At 35.8% G+C, this 15,617-nt stretch overlaps 1 protein-coding gene across 2 annotated transcripts in view; it reads left to right on the forward strand.

Moving 5' to 3' along the window:
* Positions 1–2,039: 2,039 nt before the first annotated feature.
* The window catches only part of ZBTB41 (zinc finger and BTB domain containing 41), a 52,209-nt gene continuing 38,631 nt past the window's right edge, over positions 2,040–15,617 (forward strand). For both annotated transcript variants that reach the window (XM_053607587.1, XM_053607588.1), the window contains exons 1-5: positions 2,040–2,122; positions 2,759–3,995; positions 12,017–12,224; positions 13,228–13,297; positions 15,402–15,549. In XM_053607587.1, coding sequence (XP_053463562.1) covers positions 2,876–3,995; positions 12,017–12,224; positions 13,228–13,297; positions 15,402–15,549 — 1,546 coding nt within the window. In that variant the 5' untranslated portion in view covers positions 2,040–2,122; positions 2,759–2,875. The remainder of the gene's footprint in view (positions 2,123–2,758; positions 3,996–12,016; positions 12,225–13,227; positions 13,298–15,401; positions 15,550–15,617) is intronic.

The raw sequence follows: 15,617 nt of genomic DNA on the forward strand, positions 1-15,617 counted from the left end.
GAATCTTTGTCTCAGTCAATGTGAGTGTGAGTTTTTGCTAGATTTTTTCATGAAAGATTTTAAAATTTTATTTATTTTCAATTCCTGAAGAAAATCTGATACAGGCAAGTTTCCCCAAAGTCTCTTTTCTCTGTAGGAGAGAATACAACTCTGTAGGAATTCTCTTGAGAGTGCTGTCCTCCTAGATATCCAGCTATGTGTGGGGAAGTAATGTGTGGGTGGGGGAAGGAGTGGGGTCTCCAATTTGGCTACACATCCTATTTTGTCTCAGCCTTCATCTTATTTTCTTTCTGTCCATAAAATTACAATCACATGATCTAAGACCTTGCTTTCCATAGTATGGTCCTCAAACCAGCGATATCAGCATCTCCTGGAACTCTGTTAGAAATGCAGTATCTCAGGCACTGGCTCCAAAAGTTGTCCTTGTGAATCCTTCTGTTTTCGTTTTGGCATCCCTTCCTTTCCTACCTGCTGTACGCTTGTATGAGGAGCATTTTTCTATTTTTTTTCTGTGTACAATAAAAAGTTAAAATTTAGTAGTAATCATAGCCATTTAAATCAGAAAAATAACCAACTTGAACATCGGTGTTTTTTTGAAAGGTAAGCAATTACAATTTTTATTAGAAAAAATATACGAGTAGTACAGATTTAAGGGAAAAATCAATCATGTTATTGAATCAGAAGGAATCATATCTTCAATGTGATTCCAGACTTATCGTGAAATCATATTAGGAAATTAATAAAAAGAAGTTTAAATATAGATTTACTAGTAATGGATCATTAGCAATCAACAGGTAAATGTAATTTGAAACTCCCTTTTAGAGATATAGTGCTGAATTGTATTATAGTTCCCTAAATGCTTTCACATATATTAACCCTTAAGATGCTCACAACAGCACTCTTGAGACAAGCAAAGTTCCTTATCCAATTTTACAAAAAAGAGGCTTGAGGCCCTAAATGGGCACAAAATGTGCCCAGGATAGTAATACAGCGAGAACACACAAAGACTGCCAGCAAACCCAAATTTGCTAACTTCTATTCCAATGAGGAAAGGGATCACATCAACTGAAAAAAACGTTTATGCTACTAAAGTTTTAAAACCTCCTTCAGTGCTTTCTCAGGCATTCCCCCCTCTCAAACTAGGCAAAATCCAAATAGTGATACAACTTTAAAAAAAGCCCAAATAATTTCACAAATTTTTTAAAACACCAAATGCATATTTTTCTTATTTTACAATATTCAATAAAAAGTTTAAGAATCTGGATCTCTACAAAAGGCATAGATTTCTGAGAAAAATCCTCAGACTTACAAGCTTTTTTAAAAAAAGGATCCAACCCCTCAACATTAAAATTTCAATTTTCTTAAACATCTCCCTAGCTATGAAAAAACACTATAAAAATTGCCTGAGGGTTTTTTAAATTTCATATTAATATGAGATATACGATTAGGTTCCGTAGTTTGCATTTGTAAAGTCCAAGTCCAAGTTGAAGCACTGTCTTTCACCCAGGAAGCGTGCCATATCCCCGTGCACTGTACTCACTGGGTGGAGCCACCGAAACCCTTTTCCCTCTCTCTCCCATTTCAATCCAACTGAGTTTTGCTCTCGTGAGCCCGTAGTAAGTGCTTTAGGTGCGTGCCAAGGTGTCTGCTGGCAGTTGTATGGTTGCTCACAAATCCGTTTGTGCCACTGCTCCTCTGCCAATTACTTCCAAACTTCCCATTAGTCCTTCCCTCCTTCATTCCCCTCCCAGGACAAACCTTCACTGTTTTCAAACGCAGTCCGCCACAAAGCCACAGCGAAAACCCGGAATAACGGACTTCGGGCGTAGTTGAGGTCTCCAAGGGAGCCCGGAGAACTTACGGAGCATGCGTAAAAAAAGGGTGCGCGCACATGCGCACTGGTTCGCGCAGGGCCGCGAGACGGCCTCCGTGGGGTAGCTTGGAGGCTGCGCGCGGTTGACGTGTTCCGCGGCTGCCGAGGCCGCTGAGCTCTGGGAGGGGAAGAGAGGAGGGGAGGGAGGTGAGGTGGGGGGCTGAACCCGGAAGTGGGTAGGCGCTGAAGCGAGCGCGCCCGGAGTGGAGCTCAGCGTCTGGGAGCCAGCGGGGGAGCCCTGGGTTCCCGGTAATGGTTCTGTGGGGCGTTTGCCCAGGGCAACCGGGTGGGAAGGGTAGCGGGTTCGCCGCTGGCAAGCGCGTTATCCGCTTGCCCAGGGCCTGGGAAAGCCCTTCTGCTTCCTTTAGTCGAACCTCTGGTTGGCCCCACTCGTCTTACTCTGCACCCCTCCTGGAGCCCTCTGTCATGGGGTGGTGTTGACCGAGGGACGCTTTCTATGCCTGAAGAGCTGTGCCTTGCCTGCCCTGGGAAGGCATGTTACTGGGGAGACTTGGATTTCACGGCCGTGACGGCCTTATTGTCACCATCCCAGAGCCCCTGAACCACGACTCCAGCCCCCTCAGCCTGCACTATCAATGATCTTGGAACAATCACCCTCTTTTCTGCCCGATTATTTCTATCCTGTTGGTAAATCAGGCCTGGAAGGTGCGCTCTGGCTTCCTTTAAAATTATTCTTTTGTTGGCTGTCTTTTCTAACCGGGCCCTCCTTGTTCTCCACCCTAAAATCTTAGCCATGAATATAAACTATGACTTTGTATCATAATTTAGTTATCATTTAGAAAGAATCAGTTGACGAATGCCGTTATCTGATTAAGGATTGCTGTGCCTTGGAGTTATTTTACGTGGTTTTTACTCTTTTTGCAGACCATGAAACCCTGGGGCACGCCCCTCTAGAAGCTGTTATTCAAGACAATCTAGTTTTCCTTTATAAATCTCTTTAGACACTTATGAAGTTTCTTGTTCTGAAATTGCTGTACTGCAATGAAGAAAAGGAGAAAGGTTACTACAAATCTTGATGAGAAGATCCATCTAGGCTATCATAAAGATTCTTCAGAAGGAAATGTTGCAGTGGAGTGTGACCAAGTGATCTATCCTCATTCAACAGAAAGACCAACTCCTGAGGCTCTTAGCTGTTACCAGGATCTTCCACCCTCTCCAGATCAGAGAAAGCTTTTGAGTTCTTTGCAGTACAATAAGAATTTGCTGAAATATTTAAATGATGATCGGCAGAAACAACCATCTTTCTGTGATTTACTTATCATAGTAGAAGGAAAAGAATTTAGTGCACATAAGGTAGTTGTTGCTGTTGGCAGTAGTTATTTTCATGCGTGTTTGAGCAAAAATCCAAGTACTGATGTTGTCACCCTGGATCACGTAACACATTCAGTTTTTCAGCATTTGCTTGAATTTCTTTACACATCAGAATTTTTTGTGTACAAATATGAAATACCTCTTGTTTTGGAGGCTGCCAAATTTTTGGACATTATAGATGCAGTGAAGCTGCTAAATAATGAAAATGTTGCCACTTTTCAGTCAGAGCTAACTGAAAAGTCATCACCAGAAGAAACACTAAATGAATTAACTGGAAGACTATCAAATAATCATCAGTGCAAATTCTGTAGTAGACATTTTTGTTATAAAAAGTCTTTAGAGAATCATTTGGCTAAAACTCATAGGTCCCTTTTGTTCGGGAAAAAACATGGGTTAAAAATGCTGGAGAGAAGTTTTTCTGCAAGAAGATCAAAAAGGAATCGGAAGTGCACTGTTAAGTTTGATGACACTAGCGATGATGAACAGGAAAGTGGTGATGGGTCAGACAATTTGAATCAACATTTTGATAAGGAAAAGTCAGATAGAAATGATTCTGAAGATCCTGGAAGTGAATATAATGCTGAAGAAGATGAGCTAGAGGAGGAAATGTCAGATGAATACTCTGACATTGAAGAACAAAGTGAAAAAGAACATAATGATGCAGAAGAAGAACCTGAGGCTGGTGATTCTGTAGGAAATATTCATGAGGGTTTGACTCCAGTAGTCATTCAGAACAGTAACAAAAAAATATTGCAATGTCCTAAATGTGATAAAACATTTGACCGCATAGGTAAGAAAAGAAGCTTGTTTTCTGTCTCTAATGACTTTTCATGGTTATTTTAAAGTTGTTAATTAAAAAGTAAATTTTGAAAGTAATTTTTCAAAAATTATAAGTAGGGAGGATCCTTTTTTTTTCCAATACATAATTTATCATGTTATTTTACATGTTGTGATTTAAGAAATAATTTAAGTATTTATGTTGGCCTTTATTTTTCTCTCCATAGCCCAACAGTGGATCATTAGATGATGTATTTGGTATGAAAGATTTCAGAGTATCAATAATTATAATATAGACTAGAGATTAGACTTTCATGTCCATTTAGTTTCAGAGAAAAGTACTATTTTTGAGTCATTAAGTAAAATTAGATTATATTGATATAATGATTTAATATGATTTACCCTTATGCATAGTACTCTTTGGATGTTGTAACTAATAAATCAACTTTTTTCCTGTTAAAATAGAGATTGTAGGAAATGTGGTCTCTAACTTTAAGTTTTATGTCTGATATTTGCTAGTAAAATAACTTGAGAGTATCTTAGATGAACTGTTCTGTGTGAATTTTTTAATTACAAAATTGAGCTATTTCCATGTAAATTGAAGTTATGAAATTGTGAAATGTATTCAGTCATATATATATAATATATATATATTCAGTCATATATATATATATATAAATATATATGAAATGATAAAATGTTAATGCAGTCTGACCTGGTGTAATTACTTAAACCATTTAGTATATTCCCATATTTCTTACATTGTTGAGTTACTTGTGTTATCTATATAGGTTGAAATTTGTTTTATAAGGTATCAGTAATCATTGCTATCAAAATATGCTAAAGTGTACACTGTTTAACAGTGGTGACTTCTTTTTGTTTTTTTATAATGACTTTTGAAATATTTTTCTCCCTGAATCAGAGTCCCCTTTAATAATAATTAATATTTTAACTGTGAGGCTCTGTATAAACATGAATAAAATAACTTTTCCTGAGTAACAGTGGGAAGAGCATATTTATACAACTTGTTAAAGACAGACTAGATAAATGCTATTGTAGAGATATAAACATGTACTGTGAGGGTATACATAGAGAAGAGGACAGCTTTTTTGGGTTGAGTTACCTGAAAACAATTCATGTTTCCAAAGGCTTCTTACACTTTGTACTCTTAGCACATGCTTCCTGTATTCTGCTTTTAATTAACCTAATTTGACTCTTAAGATGAGTAAGTAGGGGTCAGTTCACAAATGGCATTGTAGGCCTAACACATAGGTCTCAAACTGTTCTACTAAACATTAGGCCTGTGTAAGAAATGTTGTGTAAGAGAGGGGTTCTAATTCACAATCTATGAACTCTGCCAAATTCTCTACTAAAGAAACCTATTTTGCTTAATGTAGCATTACCTCAAGTCATTTAAACCGTAAGACAGTTTGGGGGTATTTTATTTAATGTTTTAGGAAATTAGAGTTTTCTGCTGATAATGTGAGAAAATTGCTAAAAGATTTATGTGCTGATATACCAAGAGGAGGGTGTTTGTAGCTTTTTTCTTTTTTTCCCCCTCAATTAGGACCAGATAATTATGGGAATCAATAGGTCACATTATAGGCTTATTTCCAGCCTATCTTTCTGAATGTATTTTCTATTGTACCCCTTTTTTGTGTAACCACATTAGGGCTGCTTACTTTTCACCTGTGCTTTCTTATCTTCATTACATTACTATATCTATCTCTGTCTATATCTTATACATTGCTAGTTACAAAGCATGATGGTCATATGAGATGCCTGGGTTTTTTGTCTCAGGTGAGTTACTTAACCTGTCTGTGTTTTTCTTTCTTCCTAAGTTAGATGATAATAATAGTACTTTCTCAAGGAAGTTATTATGAAGATTAAATGGAATACTTCTAGTGATGACTTAAAATATTGTACAAAATTTAGGAGTTCTAAGAATGCTATTTACTTACTATCTTTAAGATATTTATTATAATCTGCCAAACATTGCAAAGCAAATATAAAGATATATTCTCTGTCTTCAAGAATCTTAGAATTTAATGAGTACATGCAAAAACACAATCATGTTACAATAATGATAATCTCATCAGGATAAATAACAGGACTAAGGGAATCAGGATAGGTTTTACAGAGCAAATAGTATTAGAGCTGAGACTTAAAGAATAGGGAAGAAATGTACAAGGAAGAAGGACCAACATGTGCAAAGACATTGAGGTGTACTGTGTTCTGGAAATTGCTAAGGTGTGGCTGGTTACCAGATGAACAAAGAGGCATAATGAAAATGACAGGAAATGAAGATGGGCAAGTTGTGAAGGTCAGATACTGAATGGCTTGTATGCTATAGAAGAGTTTAGATTTTATCCAGTAGGTAATGGACACTTGAAAAAAAATTCAAAGGAAGTGACAGTCTTGTAAGAGTTTTAGAAACATCATGCTAGCTTCAATGCAGAGAAGGAATTTGGAAAAAAAAAGGAAGGGAAAAGAGCCAGAGAGGCAAGAAGGATCATATAGCAAAGGACCAGTAACATAATACAGCTTAGACTAGGAAGATGAGTGACACTGGGAATGGGGCAGAGGTTGAGGTAGAGCAGAGAGTTACACTGAATGTAGACTAAGTGGACTGATTGGTGGAATAAAAAGAATATGTAGAAGATTCACCTAATATAAATGTTCTCTTGTATCATATCTGTCAGAAACCCTATTTATTTTAAAAAAAAAAAGTTCAAGGGTTACCTTCTAGTCATCCTCGTATCATCCACATTCCTTTCATAGGTTTTAAAAAGGTTGCTATTTATTTTAGTAGATTATGAGCCCTAAGGTTATGTATTTTATTTTAGTTAATATCTTTTGTAGTACTTCAGGTCATTTCAAGTAAGTACCTGTTTGCTTGGGTTAAGTTGAAAGATTGGTGTCTGACTTGATTTTGGGCTTCTAAGAAGCCAGTTAAGCACCCTTCCTAAGCTTCTAACTTGGATGCCTTAAAGTGGGTTTATGAGATATGAATAAGTTTGAGACCTTCTGCTGGAATCCTTAGCTCCATAATGTGTCATCTGCTAATTTGATTCCATTACTTTGGATCTTTTATTCTTTTTGATGTATTTGATAGTTGCTTGGAGTAAACTCCTGATCCAGTTATGTTTTTCCTTAAGCTACCAGCTGTCCTCTTAGCAAATTCTCTTGAAAATAGGAGTCCTTTGACCTTTTCCCTTATAGCAAAACCCTCATGGGTAAAAAGGCAAAAATAAGGAGATGACAGATGGGGTGAAAGAGAATATTTGGGCATTATTTCTACAGAGAACTAGTGTCTTTCTATTAAATTCCCAATCTCTTCTAGAGGTAGAAAATGTTTTATTTATTTATTTTTTTGAAAGTGACTCACTAGTCCATCCTGACACAAATTCCACTGGGTTTTTTAGTAGAGAAGAGTTAACAACAAGGATACATTTCTCTACTTTGAGGCTAAATATTTTAATTATGTATTATTTAGGGGATGCCATATGCATATTACAAGATACAGTTTAAGATTTGGCAGTATCAGATACATAATGAACCAATTTGTTGATGTTTCTTTTTGTAAAAACTGCATACAAAATTTGACAATAGTAATTTGTCATGACCGACGGGAGGAAATACATTCAGCACAAGGTCTAATCTGTTTATATGAAAATAGCTTTACTTTATGACTCCTGATTTGAGACACAGTTCATGTTGGGATTCAGTTCAGAAAAATGCTGTTATTAAATTTCATAATGTTATGTATTTCTTGGCAATCAAGAATGCGTGAGTGTAGTTTAATATTCTGTGAAGGAATACCGTTTTGTTTTGTTTTTTTGAGACAGAGTTTCACCTTATCGCCCTTGGTAGTGTGCTGTGGTGTCACAGCTCACAGCAACCTCCAACTCCTGGGCTTAGGCGATTCTCTTGCCTCTGCCTCCCGAGTAGCTAGGACTACAGGTGTCTGCCCCAACACCCGGCTATTTTGTTGTCATTGTTGTTGCAGTTTAGCCGGGACTGGGTTTGAACCCACCACCCTCGGTATATGGGGCCGGCACATTGCCCACTGGGCCATAGGCGCCACCCGGAATACTGTTTTTTAATGGAAACTTTGATATTATAAATTTGAAATGAGCATTTTGGGTTATACATTATTATTGAATCCACTACCTCATAAAAGTAAAGAAAAGCTGTAGTTGATTTGCTGCTGAGGAGTACCCTTCTTATACCCTTTCCAATTGATTTAAACATGACATTTATTTGAACATGAAAATTTATTTTCCTGTAAGCACCTGAAGTTCTACCTAGTTCTTTTGGGTCCAGCATTTCTTAACCAGTTATATATCCTGTTCTTGTTCAGAAATTCAAATCCATGAAGAGAAAAGTACAAATCCTTCAATTCCTATGAAATTTGAATTAACAACTTAAAAATTCTTTGATTTATTTAAATGCCTATATTTTCTTTTTTTTTATTGTTGGGGATTCATTGAGGGTATAAAAATGCAGGTTAGGTATAAAGATGCAGGTTACACTAATTGCATTTGTCAAGCAAAGTCCCTCTTATAAATGTGTTCCTCCCCCAAGAGGTATGCCAAACACCGTGCCCCCACAACTCCCTCCTTCGTTCCTTCTCTCTGCTCTCCCCTTCACTCCCCTCCCCATGTACTAGGTCATTAATTGTCCTCATATCAAAACTGAGTACATTGGATTCTTGCTTCTCCATTCTTGTGATGCTTTACTAAGAAGAATGTGTTCCACTTCCATCCAAGTTAGCACAAAAGATGTATAGTCTCCATCTTTTTTATTTTCATTGGTGTCTTTGACTTTGGTTATTTATTTAAAATGGTTTTGAAAAAATTATTAGGTTTACCTACTTCTATTTTAGTTTAAATTTCCAAACTTTCTTATTTCTTTTTCTTGCTTAAATCTTTTTAAGGCTCCTAGTCTGTAGATACAGGAAAGTTTAATAAGTTTTTTTTGTTTGTTTGTTTGTTTGTTTTTTGCGACCAAGTCTCGAGTCTCACTCTGTCACCTTGGGTAGAGCGCCCTGGTGTTATCATAGCTCACAGCAACCTCAAACTCCTGGGTTTAAACAATTTTCTTGCCTCAGCCTCCCAAGTAGTTGGGACTACAGGCAAGTGCTACAATGCCTGGTTAGTTTTCCTATTTTCTGTAGAAACAGGGTCTCAGTCTTGCTCGGGTTGTTCTCAAAATCCTGAGCTCAAGGGCGGCGCCTGTGGCTCAGTGAGCAGGGCGCCGGCCCCATATACCGAGGGTGGTGGGTTCAAACCCAGCCCCGGCCACACCGCAACAAAAAAAAAAAAAATAGCCGGGCGTTGTGGCGGGCGCCTGTAGTCCCAGCTACTCGGGAGGCTGAGGCAGGAGAATCGCCTAAGCCCAGGAGTTGGAGGTTGCTGTGAGCTGTGTGACGCCGCAGCACTCTACTGAGGGCCATAAAGTGAAACTCTGTCTCTACAAAAAAAAAAAAAAAAAATCCTGAGCTCAAGCAATGCACTGACATTGGCCTCCCAGAGTGCATGAGCCACCACCTTCAGCCAGTAGAATAGTTTTAATTTTTAATTTAACTGCCATTTCATTGACTTTAATATTCAACTACATTTAATTTTCATTTTCAAGCAAAAAGAAAAGAATTCCTGACTTTTAACACAGGGAAAACACTACTAATTGCTATTTTTAACATCTTTCAAGAAAACGCATTTTCATAGAAAATAATTTGGCAAAAACATTTACTTATACTTTAAGATTTTTATTAAGTTACTGTTCCTGTTTACTAGGGAATAAAAATGAAGAGATTTGAACATTTGAAGGTTGATGAGTTCTTTTTCAGTCTTAGGAATTTGTGCTAAACATGCAGAGTCAATCCCTAGGTAAGAAGAGGCCTATTCCAAAGATCACTTATAAATTTAATCATTTTAAAATCAGACTCTGTAATTTTGATTTGTTTACCTGTTTTGTAACCATGAGTGTATATTATTTACATGATTTAAAAAGTGAGTTAAAAAAATGAAATGTGAAAACTTTCACAATCAAAAAAAAACTTTTTTTTAAAATTCTGTATAGTGATCTCTATCTTTTCCTACCCCGTTTCCCCGAAAATAAGACATCCTCCGAAAATAAGACCAACTTACAGGAAAGATAAGATGTCCCCTGAAAATAAGACTTAGGGCATCTTTGGGAGCACACCTTAAAATAAGACACTGTCTTATTTTCGGGGAAACAGGGTAGTATTAATTAGATCTGATCCTTTTAACCCAGCAGGGAAAGTGGTAATGGTAGGCTGTGTACATTCTTGTGTAAATAAATGGTTAGATATGCCTTAGCAGTGGTAGAGAGGAAACTGAGATACTAGGTAGTTTTAGCAGTGGCAAGGGGAAAAAGCAAGTCCTTCTAATGTCAGAAGGCTATAATGCCAGTTTGATCTGTTATAAGGATATTGATAAATCAGACTTGCCCTTATGTATATTTGAGGTATACTTACATATTTGTATTGTGACCAGTAATCCATATGATAACAATGGCTAATAGTTGTTAGTTCTTACTGTGTGCTGGAGTATATTATATGTTGTGTACCTATTAACTCATTTATTTCTCACTACCCCTTAAAGTGTTACTGACTCAGGTACAGAGAGGTTAAGTTATTAGGTTAATTAAGATCACATAGTTAATTTAGGAGGTGCCCAAACATTGACTGAGTTTTCTAACTGTAATTTATAAAATATACATAGAATATTACTGTGGTCTGGATGTAAATTTCTAATAGATTTTTCATCATACTTTTGTTTTTCTTTGCTTATGATGGATATCCTTCTCCCTGCTTTTAAGAAAATAACTTAGTTTCCTTTCTTCAGTTTCTTCTATGTGAGAAGTACAATGTAATTAATTTTTAGGTAATATACTAATTAAATATAATCATATATAGAATAAATATATCTAATAAATTGGTGAATCTATTTTATTTAGTAGACAAAAATTATGATTATTTCTTTTCCTCGGTGGCCTTGGAATATTTGAGATTTTTTTTCTCACTTTCATGATATATTATGTAACCCTTTTTTAAGTGCATGACTGAAATGCTATTCTTTCGCAATGGCTTTCTCCTGAAGAAAAATTTTTTTTTTTTTTTTTTTTTGTGGTTTTTGGCCAGGGCTGGGTTTGAACCCACCACCTCTGGCACATGGGACTGGCGCCCTACTCCTTGAGCCACAGGCGCCACAAGAAAATTTTATTTATACATTTATTTTGCAAGGGAGAGCAAAGCTAAGCATTTAATTGAAAATTAGTCTTCATATTGATGTGTTTTCTATTTTTATTGCCTTTCACTTGGAAGTAGTCTTCATTGAAATTTCTACTTTAAGCTAGTACATGCGCACATTCACAGTACACAGATTACACAGTACTAATAATAGACACCGCTCATTTATAACTTAAGTCAGTCACCATTCTAAGTGCTTTATGTGTATGTATTTATTTGTTTTTGCAAAAGTCCTCTAAAGTAAATATAATTTTTCAGATGTGGAAAATTTGAAGCATAGAGAGGTTCAATATCATATAGTCTGCTATTTAAAGAGCCAGGATTCATAACCAGGTACATGAATCTAGGGACATACATAAAGAGAGTAAAGTATGAAAATAACCTTAAATGAAGAATAGATCTCTTGCTAAGGATTAATATCAAATTTTAAAAATATATTTTAAAATTTTAAATTCAGAGAATTTACTAACAGTTTTCAGATAATTTTCTAAACATCATGATTTTTAAAATGTGTGAATATGAATAATTATTTTTTAAATGACCTAAGTGTTTTGGAAAAGTATACTTTGAGCAGTAAGCTCAAAGCAGTAAGTCTTTAAGGTTTATCAGAGGTAGAGATTTAGATAAACTTGTTTTGTGTGTAGATTTGGATGTGCATGTTAAAGTAGCTAAGTCATGAGATTTTATTCCACTGTCAAAATTCAATCATAGTATAGCACATGTACTGAATTTAATTTGTAATTTTTCTCTTTTTATAGGGAAATATGAGAGCCACACCCGTGTTCACACAGGTGAGAAGCCCTTTGAGTGTGATATTTGTCATCAGCGCTATTCAACAAAGTCTAACCTAACTGTTCACAGAAAGAAGCACAGTAATGAAACAGAATTTCATAAGAAGGAGCACAAGTGCCCTTATTGTAATAAACTTCATGCAAGCAAGAAGACTTTAGCCAAGCATGTTAAGAGGCAAGTATTATCTTGCTTCCATAATATACATTATTGTACCTTCTTAAATATTTAGAAAGCTAAAGGAGTGCTTGTCTCCAGTTTTTTCACTGCTTAACATTTTGCAGAGACTACGAATTAATTAAGAAAAGAGCGATAAATGTTGATTTGTTTATATTTTTAATTCATGCTATTGAGATGAAGTTTTTGATATTAAAACTAGAATATAGTCTGTAATATGGAAGTTAAAGATACAACATTTTCTTTTTTTTTTTTTTTTTTTTTTTGTAGAGACAGAGTCTCACTTTATGTCCCTCGGTAGAGTGCCGTGGCCTCACACAGCTCACAGCAACCTCCAACTCCTGGGCTTAAGCGATTCTCTTGCCTCAGCCTCCCAAGCAGCTGGGACTACAGGCGCCCGCCACAATGCCCGGCTATTTTTTTTTTGTTGTAGTTTGGCCGGGGCCGGGTTTGAACCCGCCACCCTCGGTATATGGGGCCAGTGCCTTACTGACTGAGCCACAGGCGCCGCCCAAGATACAACATTTTCATTATCCTGTTTCCTGTCTTGGGATTTGGCAAGGATGTCCTCAGAGATAAATGGTTTTAGAACTCTAGGAAATTTATTTCTTATACTCATCTTGTCTTTTGACATGTAATATATGTGAGATAAAGAATATTTAGTACAGGATTGTATATTTAACTCTAAACAATTAAATTTTCCAAAATCTGGGCTTAAAAAAATCTGGTGAATTACCTTGCAGATTATCTGTAAATGGCTATATTCCTGAATGTATGTAAAAGATACTTAGACTTTTCTTTGACTATTTCTGCATAAATTCAGGTATACATACAAATTTATTAAAATGATAATGATATCTTTATTATTAAGGAGTTTACAGGTCCCTTTCTCTTTATGAAAGGAATCATTACCTGATTCTGATAATTACTGTCAACAGATTTATATGGAATATTTATTTAGCTAATTCAATCTTCTAATAATCTTTTTGTTTGTCTCAAGTAGATTTCATCCAGAAAATGCACAAGAATTTATTTCCATTAAGAAGACCAAGAGTGAAAGTTGGAAATGTGATGTAAGAGTTTTTAATTTGTATTAGAAAACCAAAGTAAATGTAATGTTGGCTTTGGGGAAAGTAAGGTAATTAGGTTTTTTTTTTTTTTTTGTATTTTATGTATCATTTTTTAATTTTTTTATAGCTGTGTACATTAATGCAATTATGGAGTACAATGTGCTGGTTTTATATACAATTTGAAATACTTTCATCAAACTGGTTAACATAGACTTCACCACATTTTCTTAGTTATTGTGTTAAGATAAGGTTTTAAAGTAATATAATTTAGTTTATCTCACTTATAGAATCTTTCTTTTATACAAAGCTGTTCTAATATTTTTTTGTAAATTAACCATGATTAACCATGGTAATTTAGTGTTTAGATGATAGACTAAGAAATGGAAATCCCAGTTTTTATTTTATTGTAATCACTATGCCATGTATTTATAGTTGTGTATATAAACTGTGACATTAATGTTGTACAAGGTGTAAAATGTTATAATTTCCTACTCATTTCTGGGTATCTGTTGCTACATAATAAACCACCTCTAAATATTTAGTGGCCTTAAACAACCATTTTGATATGTCTCATCTTTTTGTGTCAGGAATCCAAATTTGAGGCAGTGATTTGCTAAGTCATTCTGTTCCATATGGTGTCAACTGAATTCACTCAGTTGTTTTCAGCTAGTAGATGGTCTAGTCTTGTCTGGGGACACTTCCAAAGTGGCTCACTCACATGGCTGGTGACTTGGTATTGGTAGATGTTTCGACCAGGAACCTCAGTTCTTCTCCATTGTGATGTTTTTATGAGGCTACGTCAGCCTCCTTTTAGCATAGCAGGTAGATTCCAAGAGTGAGTGTGTGCTATAAAAAGCCTAAGTAAAAGCTATAAGACTTTTTATGGCCTAACTTTAAACGTCCTAGAACATTAGTTCTTCCATATTTTGGTCAAACAAGTCACTACAACATAGGTAGATTTAAGGGAGGAGGAAAATTAGCCTCTATTTTTCAATGGGAGGAGTAGTAAAGAACATGTGTACATCTTTTATTCTAGTAACCTCTAAAGATTGTTTCAGTCTTTTGGTGAATCTTATTTAAAAGAGTCACTAGCTGTCAATTTTTCCTTCTTTACTCCAAGGATTCAAAATTCTTACCATTTCTCTGATTTCAGCTTCTAGAAATAGAAGTTAATTATTAATTATAGTACTTGAGTCTCTAAAAGATGATGTCGTCTTCTTACTAAGTTTCACCATCCTCAGCTTATAAAATGATAATTTTTCTACCTCATAAGATATTATGAGAAATGAATAAAATAATCTGTGAGTTACTTAGCATTGTTTCTAAAATACTTGTTATATTGTTGTTATTGTGGCAGCCTATCCCATCTTTTTTTTTTTTTTGTAGAGACAGAGTCTCACTGTACCGCCCTCAGGTAGAGTGCCGTGGTGTCACACGGCTCACAGCAACCTCTTAACCCTTGGGCTTACGCGATTCTCTTGCCTCAGCCTCCCGAGCAGCTGGGACTACAGGCGCCCGCCACAACGCCCGGCTATTTTTTTTTTTTTGGTTGCAGTTTGGCCGGGGCTGGGTTTGAACCCGCCATCCTCGGCATATGGGGCTGGCGCCCTACTCACTGAGCCACAGGCGCCGCCCACCTATCCCATCTTTTTAAAAACATGATGTATGTCAAATTTCCTTAAAAGTTGTGTTTTTCTTCTGAACATTTCATAAATAATTTTGAACTGATTTTTTGCTGTTTCTTATTCTTAATCAACTATATGGCAACAATAATAGAACCTTTTGTTCTGGCCATGTAAGAGTCTTAAAATATGTATTGCATAGATATGGAAATCCTGACTAGAGTTAAGATAGTAAGATTATTTTATACCCTGATAAGAAATACAGAGTTGAAACTTAGCTAACTTTTGTACTAATTTAAAATAATTTCTTACTATAATTTCTCTAGGGCATTTTTTTCTGCACAATTAGAATTTAATTTTACTTTTTTAAGTTTTCTATTGGGAGAAATTTCCCTTGGATTTGTATGTATTTTTTCCTCATTATGAGCTTTGTATCATAGTTTTTAATTCAGGTTCCCTTATATTTTGTGTGCAATTATTTGCAGATTTGTAAGAAATCTTTTACTCGAAGACCACACTTAGAGGAACATATGATTCTACATTCTCAAGATAAACCTTTTAAGTGTACCTATTGTGAGGAACATTTCAAATCACGGTTTGCACGGTTAAAGCATCAAGAAAAGTTCCATCTGGGTAAGTTAGTTACTTTTTCTTAAAGCAATCATAGCAATTATTGATTATCACATCCTGCTGGTGGAGCT

Source organism: Nycticebus coucang, chromosome 10 (assembly GCF_027406575.1).
Source record: "Nycticebus coucang isolate mNycCou1 chromosome 10, mNycCou1.pri, whole genome shotgun sequence".
NCBI lineage: Eukaryota > Metazoa > Chordata > Mammalia > Primates > Lorisidae > Nycticebus > Nycticebus coucang.